General features: G+C 47.3%; 1 protein-coding gene across 3 annotated transcripts in view; it reads right to left on the bottom strand.

The window, feature by feature from the left end:
- Positions 1-14,877, bottom strand: part of LOC144821551 (uncharacterized) — a 178,600-nt gene that overhangs the window by 13,479 nt on the left and 150,244 nt on the right. For 2 of the 3 annotated variants that reach the window (XM_078678727.1, XM_078678726.1), the window contains exons 8-9: positions 13,905-13,940; positions 3,983-4,054 (exon numbers count right to left, since the gene is read on the bottom strand). In XM_078678727.1, the coding sequence (XP_078534853.1) occupies positions 3,983-4,054; positions 13,905-13,940 (108 nt within the window). Of the gene's footprint in view, positions 1-1,595; positions 3,032-3,982; positions 4,055-13,904; positions 13,941-14,877 lie in introns of those variants that run through there. The other variant, XM_078678732.1, reaches the window with a different exon arrangement.

Raw genomic sequence — 14,877 nt, forward strand, 5'->3', positions numbered from 1 at the left:
CAACCCAGGGCCAATGAATATCTGTGCGACACAGGATACTCGCGAGCCCCTCTTCAGGTATGCAGACTTTGGCCTGTGTGAATTGGGCTGACGGATATATTTCCGCCTGCACTGCACTTGTAGGTGGGGAAATGGCTGTGGGCACAGTGGGGAGGGCAGCAGGCCCTTAAAAAGAAAAATAACCACATCAATTACCATGGGCAAACTCTTGCATTGAAAGTGTCATAATTTGTCCCGCGGTAAAATGACTGCAAATCCCCGCTCTGTACTCTGCAGGGGGGCCCTCGCTTTGCGTTAAGAGACTGGTCACTACTTACCTCATCGGAGCCATTACACATGGGGGGGCCAACCTCCTGGAAATCACTGCAACCTTCCGGAAAAGGAGCAGTGCAACTTAATCTACTAGAGGGTGTTCTACCACTTTCTTTTTTATGTCCTTTCCAAAATAGGGACTGCCAACATGTTGCAGATGCCAGCAGACCTGGAGTTTAGAATAATAAATCTTCACTGCTGTAGAGATGCCTCCCTTGAAGATATGTAGGTTGTCTACATTCTGCAGTGGATGTAAGGGCAGGTCAATAATAACACCACATTTTAACATATGACCTGCTGGTACGTCTTTAGCCCTTGCTCATCAGGTAATAACGAACCCCAGAGATGAGCTGGCTACACTTGTCCTCTGTCCTTGTAGCTGGAATTATAGCCATACTGGGCATGCCCAGTCCATTTAGGTGGGCTCAGCGTGAACATATATGTGACATGCAAGGATTGAGCCAGCGCATCTAACCTACACCAGACACTGTTGTGAAGAGCTACACCCACTTGAGTACTACTACTGTGGATTAAACCCGGAGGGTAGACTTAGATACTCCAGCCAAAGGATCGGACATGAACTGGTCCCCTGTTCAGGTAATGGTATGATGTATGCATTAAGAGTGCTCTGACTTTAATAGATTTGATACAAAAGGGGGTGATGATGGACGGAGCATCTGAACCAATCAAACACTCACACCCACTCAAAAGATCTGGGTTTGATCCATCACCGTTCTTTAGCCCACTCTGCCACCCCAGTTCAGACATGGCTACATGCCAATCAGTCTGACCCTGTGCCTCATGGGAACAGTCCAGCCCGAACTGCCAAGCCATGCCATCCCTGGACCGGAAACAAGCTTCCGAGGACCGGTTTCTGGCATTCCAGCCGTCTTCAGCCCGGCTTGCTTGAATCCAGTGGCAAAGTGAGCAAGCTACTCACGTCTGAGCATACCCTGCCACACTTATGGCGGCCAAAGCGGTACAAAAGGGGGTGATGATGGACGGAGCATCTGAACCAATCAAACACTCACACCCAGTCAAAAGATCTGGGTTTGATCCATCACCGTTCTTTAGCCCACTCTGCCACCCCAGTTCAGACATGGCTATATGCAAATCAGTCTGACCCTGTGCCTCATGGGAACAGTCCAGCCCGAACTGCCAAGCCATGCCTTCCCTGGACCGGAAGCAAGCAAACTGGTCCTTGGATGCTTGATTCCGGTCTGGGAAAGACATGGCTTGGTAATTCGGACTGGACTGTTCCCATGAGGCACAGGGTCAGAGCTGATTTGCATATAGCCAGTGTCTAACCCAGGGTGGTGTGGAGTGCAAAAAACGATGGATTTAGGCCCAGATCCTTGTACTGGGGTGAATGTATGAAATTGTTCTACATTCTGTCCATCAACTGTGTTTTTTGCAATTTAATAGAATTGAGGCACTAGAATTTCAGATAAAACTCTATGCATGTTTGAGGTACTTGTGTAGCACAAATGTAGACAAAGGTATAAGATTACAGTACAGGGTTGTTGGAAAACAAGGCAGTATCCGTGTGGCCTGCAAAAATAACATGTCTATATTTGTCCTTCACGGGGAACCAAACACCACATTGTAGTGCTTTACTCTCAGAGGGTAGTGTTGCAGAGCAGTCCAAGGCTTGCTCAAGGGAGGTAGTATAGTTCCCAGTGAAGGACAAATGTAGACATGTTATTTGAGCAGGCCTCACAGATACTGCCACGTTTTCCAACATTGGTGGCAGCGGTGGGATTATGTTGCTGGACATATCTGCTAGGGTGTCTGGCTGTACATGCTTAATCCTGTAATTATAATGGTGATGCCTTTTAGGGGCTTTAATTGCAATGCATTATCAATGTGATCAGATATGATAGGTACTGTCATTCTAAATGATGCCTAAACATGTATTCTTGCTATTGCCTTAAGTGATGAACTACCCAGATTGTTACCCACCGTGATTCAGGGGGTGGGGGGTGGGTATACTGTATGGTCAGTATAAGGTGCTCAGTCAGGGTAATGTGTCACTAGGGCAGGTGTTCCGGTATAAACGCTTGAGATAATGGGGTAGGTCGCCACTGGGATAATGCCAGTAGGCATGGCCCTCACTCCGGGGGGTTATGGTCAACTTACTGCATTTGGGGGCAAGATGATGTGCATACATGGGAGTGGTGGTACTAGACCCCCTCTGCGGGAGGGGTGGAAATGTTATGCAATGTCACAAAGTAATTCCAACAGCTTATGTATATTTGTATATATAGCCTCCACGTCTTAAATGTCCCCCCCTCAAACCCACCCACCGTTCATCACTTCGGCTGCCGTGCCGCCAACCTCAGTGACCGGTATGGGCAGCGAAAGCCAACTCAAACTAAACACATACAGTAACAAAAAATAAATACAAATCACTCTTTCATGCACAGCAAACCTTACTGGGCACACAAGCCAACAAAGTAAAAAAAAATGTTTTTAAACAATTAGAGAGCTCACAACTAATTTCCATAAATTTAAGTGTTATAAGGTAGGCAGCAACAGCTGCAGCTCTAGTCCATTTCAAGCAGAAGCTTACAGTGAGTGAGACTCCATTGTGAAGGCTCATTCAGAGCAGCAGTGAAAAAACATGCAGTTCAAAAACAACTAGGGGTTTTACAGATGAGAAACACTCTTACGGTGGGCCAGGTGTCATGTATTAGATTGGCAGAAGAGTAGCTTGGACCTGTAAACAAAGCAATAGAATTTAAGGCTGACGTCAGCTTCACAGGTGTATCCTTTTTTGGGAACAATCTACACAATTAAACACAATACCAAACTTTAAAATAAATTAATAAGAATAGTTAAAAGAAATAGCTCATTCGTCACTTTCTGATTTATGCAGTAATCACTACATGCTGCTACTACTGCAGACCCTCCCTTGTTCCTCCCAGCACACTTGTCGGGTAATTTCTGTAAGGAGCAAAGGGATAAGGAAAAGAGGCAGAAAACAGGGCTAGAACTGCAGGGGATGTCTTTGAAGTATTATTAAAACAATTGACTACCCCGGGCGAGACCCAGAGTGGGATTCACCTCACCATCAAGAGCGGATACAACATATGTTCTTTATCTGGGTGTTTCCCTGTCCCGTCTGAACAGGCTTCAGCGGGTCCTTAATGCTGCAGCTCAAGCACCGCTCATGCATCACAAGCGGACCGCTACGAGTCCGCTATGAGACAGCTACACTGGCTGCCGGTGAGGCAAAGAGTCCCCTTCCAAGCGCTCTGTTATTGCTACAAGGCTCTTTCCCCAAATGCCCCTCATTATCTTGGGTCGAGGGTGAAACCTTATGTACCATCTAGGAACCTAAGTTTAGCTGAAGCAAAAGGGGCCATCATTCCAAAATTAAAAAGCCAAAATACGAGGCTGCTCCTTCAGCCTTCTTGTGGCCAAAATCTGGAACTCTGCCTGTGGAAATCTGGCAAGCCCCATCCGAAATCTTTTTCAGGAAAAAAAACAAAAATAACTGGATTTTTGGATCAAACCAGTTTTTTCCCTTGGGCTAGGGAACTTTTTCTTCACCTGAGTCGGTATCCTAACGCTAGGACACTTCGTAAGGAGTAGCTGTGCGCTCGATAAATTGATTATTATTATAGCAAGGACAACATGTCTCTAAAGTGTCTGCTTAAATACTTACAAACTGTCAGAGAGTAGGCTGCTCCAAGAATTACAAATATATGCTGCAGCAGAGCGTTACCCCAAGGGATCACTGTAAAGAACAAGGAAAGAAGAAATGTATATTCAACTGTGTCACATCTCAGGTAATACAACACGATACAAGAACAAAAAACACCAGTACATGCTTTATATTGTTCACTTTAAATTCCTCTGGCTACACACTAGAACACTAAGGGCCATATTATCAAGAAAGGGCGATACATTATCGCCGCTTTTATCGGCAGGAAACTGCCGCTAAAGCGGCGATAATGGGTTTAATAGGCCCTTGTGAATTCCCATAGAAGCCCAGGTGCTGGTGTTAAACTGGGCTTCTATGGGAATTCACAAGGTTATATTATCAAGCCCATTATCGCCGCTTTAGCTGCAGTTTCCTGCTGATAAAAGCAGCGATAATGTATCGCCCTTTCTTGATAATATGGCCCTAAATTCCCAATCCGGAGACTGATGGTGACCCATATAGACCAAGGGTAATAAAACAAAACTTAGCATGCTGAGGCAAGCTGTGCATTGAATGTACATAGATGTGGAGTTTAGAATAGCAAACCCTAAACTTACATTCGCAATATTGTGGTAGACTATATAAAAACTAGAGAACGTCCAATCGGTTATGTTACATCCAAGAATTAAAAGACATCCTTAAAATAAGAATACGAAATAATCTTCAATAGAATAAAAATGCTTTGTTAGCCAGAAGGCCAAACGGGAATGGATTCATCTCAAGTGTGCAGGCAGACTGCTCAATCATTCAAAAGATCCAAGAAGTGTAGAATGGCGTAGCTCGGTCAAATCAAGGCAATACGGAGTAAGTGGGAGTAAGAACATCAGACTTCGAGTGACCCTTGAGTAAGGATCTTAACCTGGATTCCATTGGTCCCGTCCTTCCCAGTTCTTTGAGCCACGTTGTGAAGAAGGCATGGTGCACCATATCAAAAGCGGAGGGAGAGACAACCCAATTAATACTGCGGAATAACTCTTTCAGAATGCCTCTCAGTTCCTGTAGAATGCTACGGCTCGCCATGATCTGGCCGGTCGCCCAATGGCCAAGACAAGGCTGTACCCTCAAGATACTCGAAGAGCTGTTTTTCTACCAAGACTCGTGAGGGTAAGGACTTGTCTTGGCAATAATGGATGACAGTCTTGGTAAGAGCGTGAGAGAGTACTGGAGTAAAGACTGAAGAAAGGAACCCGGGCAGGGGTTACCGGAAGAGCCTGGTTCCACTTCCCCAACTATAGAATGCATTGCCTAAAGAATCAGCTGGAGTAAAGCCGGCCCACATGATGACTGCACGATGTAAGGTTGAGGTAAAGAAGACTGTGAGATTTTGATGGTAAAAGAAGTGGTAAAGAAATCAAGAGGTAGAAAAAAACGTTTTATGCACAAATAATGCCAGTTACCAGAGTGTTAAGTACTCTCCCTCACGAGGCTTGTGAGACAGTGGGTGAGACGAAGAAGAGACGTCATAGCCAGGAAGCCCTACCAATATCAGACCTGGGCAATGCATCAAAATATCAAAGACCTCTTAAAAGTTACTTATGCTGGTCTTTGGGTAGGAGGCTGAGCACAAGACTCCCCGTCAGAAGCTATCAAGGGTCAGATACAAAGATCTAAAATCAATTAAAAAAAATAGGAGTATTTAAAACAAGAGCTGTAAATAAAATCATCAAATAATGTTAATTTTGTAAATTATCAGGTTTTTTTAAAGTCATGACTGTTATTATTAACAATTCTAAGATGGTGCAAGTACCTTGATTTTGGAATTGACAGGTTTCTAAAAGTTTGACAATCGCAGTTCAAGATGCATCCATCAATCACTTTGGGACATGGGCTAGCCACCACTTGTGCGGTGGAAGGGACTAAAGAATGAAAATAGAACCAGGGCTGGCAGGTGGGGGGAGGGAGTGGTATATGTGACACGTCAAAGCCGCTGCAGCACCTGCTCAGGTAGATCTTACAAAGAAAATATCCAGATTCCGTCAAAATGCATTTGTCACTGTGAAGCAGCATGGGATGAACCCAAGACTAACTCTGAGAAGTCAGCAGGTGGAAGGATAGACAACTGCAAAACCAAAATTTAAAAAAAAATACAGATCTTCGTGAGATCCAAGCCAAGGGGCATATTACCAACAAATAGCAATATTTATCGCTAAGAAGGGTTAGCGGCAATATTTTTATCGCCGTGAATCACCGGTTTTTATCGCTGAGATAACTTGCTATTAGCAAGGTTTATCTCAAAAGCGATAAAAATCCAGGCGATAGCAGCGAAATGCGTGAATATCGCTGAGAATACAGCGATATTCACGCATTAGCGATGAAATGCTCTTAGCCATGTTATCCACCTCCCATTGGATAACATGGCTAAGACCTGGTGTTAGTATTTGGAGATATTCGCACTTAGTGTGAATATTTCCATCACTACGCCTGCCTTGCTAATAGGCGATAGCGACGTTAGCGACTGCTGTCAGTCGCTAACGGGTTGGGTACGCCCACTTTGCATGTCATTAGCGATAAATATCGCTGACATGCAAAGCGGGCCCCAAACCGCTCGCTATCGCCTACAAGCTGTCGCTAACTGCTGTTAGCGACAGCTTGTTAATAGGTCAATGGAATTATCGCCGCTTAGCGGCCGAAAACGGCAGCTAACGCGGCGATATTCGCCTATCGCCCTCCTTGGTAATATGTTCCCAAGTTCGCTAAACTGAATATTTGATGAACTACCACAGTAAATAGGTTTGTTGTCTGTAGATCCTATAAATTAGGCAGCGCCCTTCATGAAAAGTTCTCACCAGACTGAAAGGGATAGGTTTAGCATAGGCTTGAATAAAATTACTATAATTACATAATGTGTGAATTGTTTTGATGTTGCAACCAGTAAATACACTAAATTAGTTAAATTAACGTTGCAACCGTGAAATGATGCACAATTTTATTTCGCAAGAGAATGATTCGAGCACAAAATGTCTCACAAGAGCAGCAACTGCCTTAAGGAAGGTATTTTCTCTTAAAAACAGTTCTAGAAGTTCCATTGGCAGAATGTCTTGTGTCTTTTCATCACGAAATATTTGCTCAAGTTTAATTTTCCCAGACGGCGGCACCACATTCATTTCACAAAATGACACATAATTTCCTTGAAATTATTTCTACAATTTTATATAGAATCAACTTGCGCCAAGGACATCAGAGCTTTTTACATGAAAACCAGAAGTTAGTGGGTTTTTTTTAAGGCACGGGAAGGTTAAGTGAGTTGCCCAGAATCACAGGATGGTGAGCTGATGCTGGGATTCGAACCTCTAACACGCTCCAAAGCAGCTCTAGCCATTGGGCCACATACTTAAACACACCCCTAGTTTAGAGCAGACGGTGTCCCAGCTTTTAGGAAGGTCGACTGCCGGTCTCCAAAACTGGGACATGAAGTTCTCCTCAAGTTCTTCTAAGGAACTAATCTTGTTCTCCTTGTTTACTTCAAAGGTAATACCTAGGGTGGCTTAGGCCAAAAACGAAGGATGACTTGCTGATTCCACCGCCAACATGGGACGGATGTTCCATTGTGGGTGGCGTGGGTACTTTTGTTGCCTTCTGTAGCTTTGTTATGTTATGTTATAAAGAGCTTGTAGCGCGCACAAATACTCTGGAGTGTCCTGGCGCGGAGGCTTTGCTTCCTCAATCGTAACCTGTCCCATTTGTCAAACTCAGCAACATCTCCCTTGGGTGGGTATGCAAGAGTCTCTTTTTCCCTACAGCTCAGGGCGCGTTCCCATGCCGCCCCAGCAGGCCAGGTGAAAGGCTGGCTGTGGTGACTAGACCCAGTCCTGGAATTAATCGGGTGGCCACGGGGTGTGGGGGAGGGGACACATGCGCTCCCCTTGACACACACATACACACACACAGACATGCGTTATTATCCCATCCATACACCCGGGCTTGTGGTTAGTTTTTTGTAATAAAGTCACACAAAAAGGGTCCCACACCAACTTAGAAAAATAGAGGTATTTAAAAAAAAAAAAAATAGGACCAAAATTACCCAAATCGAATTAATAAAACCGGAGATGTGCAGGTTTAAAGATTTCAGTAAAAGTAGCACCCAAAAACTTTACATCAGTTCTGATGTGGACAAAAATGGGCTTGGCAGCAGCACCTTAAGGCCCACTTCCAAGGGTGAAGGCCTAGAGTGACACCACTTGGGAAGGGTTCAAGGTTGTTAGAAGCCTTTTATGTCCCTGAGGCTTCTGATCAGAAGGCCAGCCAACTAGCCCTTGGAGTCACTCTGGGGTCCTAGGTCCAGAAATGCAGGTCCAGTCCTTCTCACCCAAGCAAGAGGGCAGAAGATCAGCACAGCAAGGCAGCAGTCCAGCAAGGCAGTAGTCCAGCAGGGCCGCAAAACAGCAGAGTGGCAGTCCTTTCAGCAGTACAGCAGTCCTTCTTCCTGGAACAGTATCCACATGCTCATAAGTGTACTGAAGAGTTAGTGTCCGAGGCCCAGTATTTATACATAGTTGAGCCTTTAAAGTGGGGAGAATCATCTAGGGGCATGCCTTTGAAGTGCACAGGTGACCTGCCTTCCTGGCTCCAGACTAACTACAGGGGGCATGCCGTCCTTTGTGTGGAGGCAGGGCACCGCCTATTCAAGTGTCAGTAGGTCTGTGCCTAGCTCCTACCTCCCATCTGCTAATGATGGCTCATCCAGGAACACCTTAGCTCTCTATTGTGTGTGACTGACTAGGAGGAATACACAAACCCTAACTGGTAACTACACCAAGGTATTACCTTCCAACCAAGGTCAGCCCTTTCGAAGCATCTGTCGGCCCCTCCGCCTGCTGCTTCCGACTGCCGCACATTATAATGTGGCGGTCGGACCGCAGCACCAGATGTCGGACGGACCGTCACGGATGTCCATCAGACATCAAAATCCGGCTCTTAATGTTGAACAGTAAATTATTAAATGTCAGTTTATTCTTTAGTTAATAAAAGCTATAAAAATTTGCTTACATACATTAAATTACAATATCCGTCCAAATACAAAAATGACAAAAAAGCCATATTTTACTGTCCCATTAAAATTAGTTCTAAAAGCACAGGATCCACTCCATAGAGAAATGGAGAATTTGAGTTTGTTTAAGTGAAACCTGGTAGTTGAAAGTGCATCAGTAAAAGCAAGGGTTTAAACCGAATGCTGTGTTTAAAGTGTGTAGTGCAAAAGATTGGCATAATTTGCAGAGAGCTGCAAGCCGGAGGACATTTTCGGCCTCATAGGCATGGAGTAATGCAAGGCAGCGCAAAGCGCTGTGTTGCCTTACTCTGCGTTAAGGAGGTGTTCCGTGGGTGTTGTGGTGGGTTTTTCCAAGCAACACCCATGGGGTTTGAGGCATTCCCAGATTGTCACAACTGTGCACCTCCCCAGGGGAAGGTGTCACGAGGAGAAATAACTTTGTGCCAACAATGCAGATACCCTTGCACCATGGTTCGATGGTGCCTGTGTTGGCGCTAGGCACATGGTGCAATGATGCCTGCGTTGGTGCTAGGCACATGGTACAAGGGTGCCTGCGTTGGTGCTAGGCACATGGTGCAAGGGTGCCTGCGTTGGTGCTAGGCACATGCTGCAAGGGTGCCTGCGTTGGTGCTAGGCACATGGTGCAAGGGTGCATGTGTTGGTGCTAGGCACATGGTGCAAGGGTGCCTGCATTGGTGCTAGGCACATGGTTCAATGGTGCCTGCGTTGGTGCTAGGCACATGGTGCAAGGGTGCCTGCGTTGGTGCTAGGCACATGGTGCAAGGGTGCCTGCGTTGGTGCTAGGCACATGGTGCAAGGGTGCCTGCGTTGGTGCTAGGCACATGGTGCAAGGGTGCCTGCGTTGGTGCTAGGCACATGGTGCAAGGGTGCCTGCATTGGTGCTAGGCACATGGTGCAAGGGTGCCTGCATTGGTGCTAGGCACATGGTGCAAGGGTGCCTGCATAGGTGCTAGGCACATGGTGCCAGGGTGCCTGTGTCGGTGCTAGGCACATGGTGCAAGGGTGCCTGCGGGCACATGGTTCAATGGTGCCTGCGTTGGTGCTAGGCACATGGTGCAAGGGTGCCTATGTTGGTGCTAGGCACATGGTGCAAGGGTGCCTGCGTTGGTGCTAGGCACATGGTGCAAGGGTGCCTGCGTCGGTGCTAGGCACATGGTGCAAGGGTGCCTGCGTCGGTGCTAGGTACATGGTGCAAGGGTGCCTGCATTGGTGCTAGGCACATGGTGCAAGGGTGCCTGCGTGAGTGCTAGGCACATGGTGCAAGGGTGCCTGCATTGGTGATAGGCACATGGTGCAAGGGTGCCTGCATTGGTGCTAGGCACATGCTGCAAGGGTGCCTGCGTTGGTGCTAGGCACATGGTGCAAGGGTGCATGTGTTGGTGCTAGGCACATGGTGCAAGGGTGCCTGCATTGGTGCTAGGCACATGGTTCAATGATGCCTGCGTTGGTGCTAGGCACATGGTGCAAGGGTGCCTGCGTTGGTGCTAGGCACATGGTGCAAGGGTGCCTGTGTTGGTGCTAGGCACATGGTGCAAGGGTGCCTGCGTTGGTGCTAGGCACATGGTGCAAGGGTGCCTGCGTTGGTGCTAGGCACATGGTGCAAGGGTGCCTGCGTTGGTGCTAGGCACATGGTGCAAGGGTGCCTGCATTGGTGCTAGGCACATGGTGCAAGGGTGCCTGCATTGGTGCTAGGCACATGGTGCAAGGGTGCCTGCATTGGTGCTAGGCACATGGTGCAAGGGTGCCTGCGTCAGTGCTAGGCACATGGTGCAAGGGTGCCTGCATTGGTGATAGGCACATGGTGCAAGGGTGCCTGCATTGGTGCTAGGCACATGGTGCAAGGGTGCCTGCATTGGTGCTAGGCACATGGTGCAAGGGTGCCTGCGTTGGTGCTAGGCACATGGTGCAAGGGTGCCTGCATTGGTGATAGGCACATGGTGCAAGGGTGCCTGCATTGGTGATAGGCACATGGTGCAAGGGTGCCTGCATTGGTGCTAGGCACATGGTGCAAGGGTGCCTGCGTTGGCGCTAGGCACATGGTGCAATGATGCCTGCGTTGGTGCTAGGCACATGGTGCAAGGGTGCCTGCGTTGGTGATAGGCACATGGTGCAATGGTGCCTGCGTTGTTGCTAGGCACATGGTGCAAGGGTGCCTGCATTGGTGCTAGGCACATGGTGCAAGGGTGCCTGCGTTGGTGCTAGGCACATGGTGCAAGGGTGCCTGCGTTGGTGCTAGGCACATGGTGCAAGGGTGCCTGCGTTGGTGCTAGGCACATGGTGCAAGGGTGCCTGCGTTGGTGCTAGGCACATGGTGCAAGGGTGCCTGCATTGGTGCTAGGCACATGGTGCAAGGGTGCCTGCTTTGGTGCTAGGCACATGGTGCAAGGGTGCCTGCTTTGGTGCTAGGCACATGGTGCAAGGGTGCCTGCGTCGGTGCTAGGCACATGGTGCAAGGGTGCCTGCATTGGTGATAGGCACATGGTGCAAAGGTGCCTGCATTGGTGATAGGCACATGGTGCAAAGGTGCCTGCATTGGGGCTAGGCACATGGTTCAATGGTGCCTGCGTTGTTGCTAGGCACATGGTGCAAGGGTGCCTGCATTGGTGCTAGGCACATGGTGCAAGGGTGCCTGCGTTGGTGCTAGGCACATGGTGCAAGGGTGCCTGCGTTGGTGCTAGGCACATGGTGCAAGGGTGCCTGCGTTGGTGCTAGGCACATGGTGCAAGGGTGCCTGCTTTGGTGCTAGGTAGCAATTTGTGGACCGGCACAAAGGAAAGGAATGCACTGTATTTCATTAATACGGCGCATTCATGCCCTTTCCTTTTGACACAGGGCAGTGCAGCTAGAAGTCTTGCGGCGCTGCCCTGTTCCACAAAATTGTAAACGACGCCCTTAGCTTGTAGTGATGCCAGCCTATTTCACTCACGGTAGACCGTCCCTATGCACCCCTGAGTATGGGGGGGATAAGCAGTGAAGGAAAAGTGTGTCATGTGGTGCATAAAGTTGTTTTACTAAGAGCTATTGCCACAATATTGTAACTATGAACAACAGGATTATGGAGAAAAATAATTTCCCAGGTCGCCCCCGCCCCCCAGTTATACAGACAGAAGTGCTTCGTACAAACAAAAAGCTGATTTGCTTGAAAGCTAGTTTGGAAGTGTAACTACAGAAGAGCAGCGGGGGTGCACAATCTAGCCCCCACCAAAGTAAGGGTGGTCGCAGGTATTTTACACTGTTAAATGTTCAAATGTTGAGTATTGTGTTGTGCTGCTGATTACCCCTCTCTAGCATCCATTGCCACAGTTAGACCAAGAAACCCTTATAGCACCATTATCACATTTCAGGATTTCCGCGTGCAGTAGTCCGTTATAAGTTCTAGGGTAAAGGTATTGGACTGGGGCTCAGTGATTCAGAGTCGACGTTGAACTCTGGCTTCCAGGATGTATTTCCCGCACGTCTATAAATGTCTTACATCGGTTTGGGTTAAGCATACAATATGGCTGCCAGGCATGTGCAAGTCGCCTGAGTCAAGTAGATTGGCTTCAACAAGGACCTCCTAGTGTCATAGAGTGTGGGACAACAGGACAGGAGGTGTAATCAAGATTCACACTTAAAACGGCATCACCTGCACGCCACTTGCTTCCCAGCTGGGCCCGGGTTGAAACCGCCCAATGGTAAACCAAGCCGACACTTGTACAGGATATCTCTGCACGTCCATGATAGATATGGTTGTGGCTTCCCTACCAAATATGAATTGAAAAGGAGTCTAGAGGCAGTAATCGTATATGCTTACCTTAAAGCATACTCTTAAAGATTCTTAAAGACCCGTACTTTTGGAGTCAATTCCCCTACTATATGGAGCGAGTGGACCAAAGGGATCCATTGTGCCCATGACTTTGTAAGGAATGTGGTCAACGAGTTGTATTGGCACTTTAAAAATAAATAAAATAAAAAATATATTTCTGCACTATCAGCCACATTACCAGTCTCGATGTGGTTTCCTGTGTGACTTGGGAGCCAGCGCTAACACGACAATCTCCCAGTTTGTAATGGACGTGTCCTTTCCACCACATCGGTGTCACATTGTCCACTTTCCATGTTCTCCTAACCAGGGTTTCAACGATGGGGGCAGGCTTGACTTCCTATCCTCCATATGTTCCATTCAGGAGGAGAAGGATAAGACATTTCTTAGAAAATCAGGAAAACCATGTCCCTTGGGATAATTATTAGCTGGAAATCTTACAAGCCATCCACACTACTGCAAGGATTGGAGCTCTAACGGTACAAGCCGCTTGTAATACAGGCCCAAATTAAATTAGCAATTTGATTTTTGCAGAACTTTTCTAGTTCATTCCAAAGAGGTCACTCAATGAGAAAGACTAGTGAATATAAGGATACATTAATTTGCATTATAGCTCAAACAGTACATGAGACCGCCTCTAGTTGCCTGAAATCTTTGGCATATGGAGAAAAGTGACTTGCTCTGGCCAACACGACCTAGTGAAGCGGAGAAGTCTTTTGGGTGCAATGTCAGAAGTTTTACCACTAGACCCCATATTCTTCTTTTGCTGAGGGGAAGAGGCAGCTATCAAAGTAGGATTGAGAATACAATTCTTATTCACCTGGCACATGGTGTTAGTTATAGGGAGCCCACCGCACTTGCACGTGTTTTTATATTTCTGAAGATCCCAGGATTGAATCTCAGCCACAGCGAAACCAACACCGACTGTACTAGGTTCCCACAGGTGCATGCATTTGCTTTAATAAGTAAGAACAAATCATCATTTTCAAGCAAGGTAGACAAAAATTTAATGAAATGCAACACGTACAAAGTAAGAAGTGAATCGTGCAGAAATGTATCTCTTGCATACTCACCACTGCAAACATTTCGCAGTTTCTTCCGTCGTCTTACTAGAATGAAACAAAATAGAACAATTACAATCCTCTGAAGTTCTTGCATGTGCAATGGCTCATAAGTATTTCACCCACTCCTTAGTGTGAGATGTGTAAAACCTCACCAACAATGGACTCGACCATTCGATATCCTTGACTCAGGATTAAGTATACATTTATAGCATAGCTCATAACAAATAAGTGCTTCAGCCTGTTTTCCAAAAACAAGTGAAGTACATCATGAAAGAATAAAAGAAGCTGTCGCTGCAGAACATGGAGGACCATGGTAGCTATGCCTGTCAGCTGCCCCCTGACCTGATTAGGGTGAAGGCACAAGTGCTTCAGTTAGCACCACAGTTGAACGTAAGGCACCAGCGTCCCCTTGTGTATAACGGTTACACGCACACTGATTTAACCCGTTGGCTGCGTCGAACGTTCAGCTCCAGTGCTGAACGTTCGAAAAACAGGTGGGGCAGCGTCGGCCAACGGATGTGCGCAGCTCTACCAAGGTAGTGCACGCGACTACCGTTGGCCGATGGCAGCAGCCAACGGGTTAAATATCTAACTCGGCACTAGCTTCTTCCCCTGTGCACCGCGACCTCGCTGTGGCGCTTCTAGAGTTTAATTGTACGGGAACGTTTGACTCACGCATGAGTTACAGATCAGTTCGACTGTGGTTACCCTAGCACACAGTGAGCACTTAACCAGTTCTGCACTGCTTAGACGAGGAGACTGTGGTTAACTTTAATCACAAACCGCGCTTCTCAAACCAATGTTAGCAATCCTTAGACTATCTGATTGCTCGACCCGCGATGACACTCACGCTCGTTCCCTGCGCCTAGGTAACCACACACCATTCTATTTTGCAGCCAATCATTTGCAGTCCGGGTCCCTCCAAATTTGTTCGCCTGGCACCACATAGAGGCACATGCAGCCAGAACCCCATCTGGTTTGC

This window comes from Lissotriton helveticus, chromosome 2_2 (genome assembly GCF_964261635.1).
Source record: "Lissotriton helveticus chromosome 2_2, aLisHel1.1, whole genome shotgun sequence".
Taxonomy (NCBI): domain Eukaryota; kingdom Metazoa; phylum Chordata; class Amphibia; order Caudata; family Salamandridae; genus Lissotriton; species Lissotriton helveticus.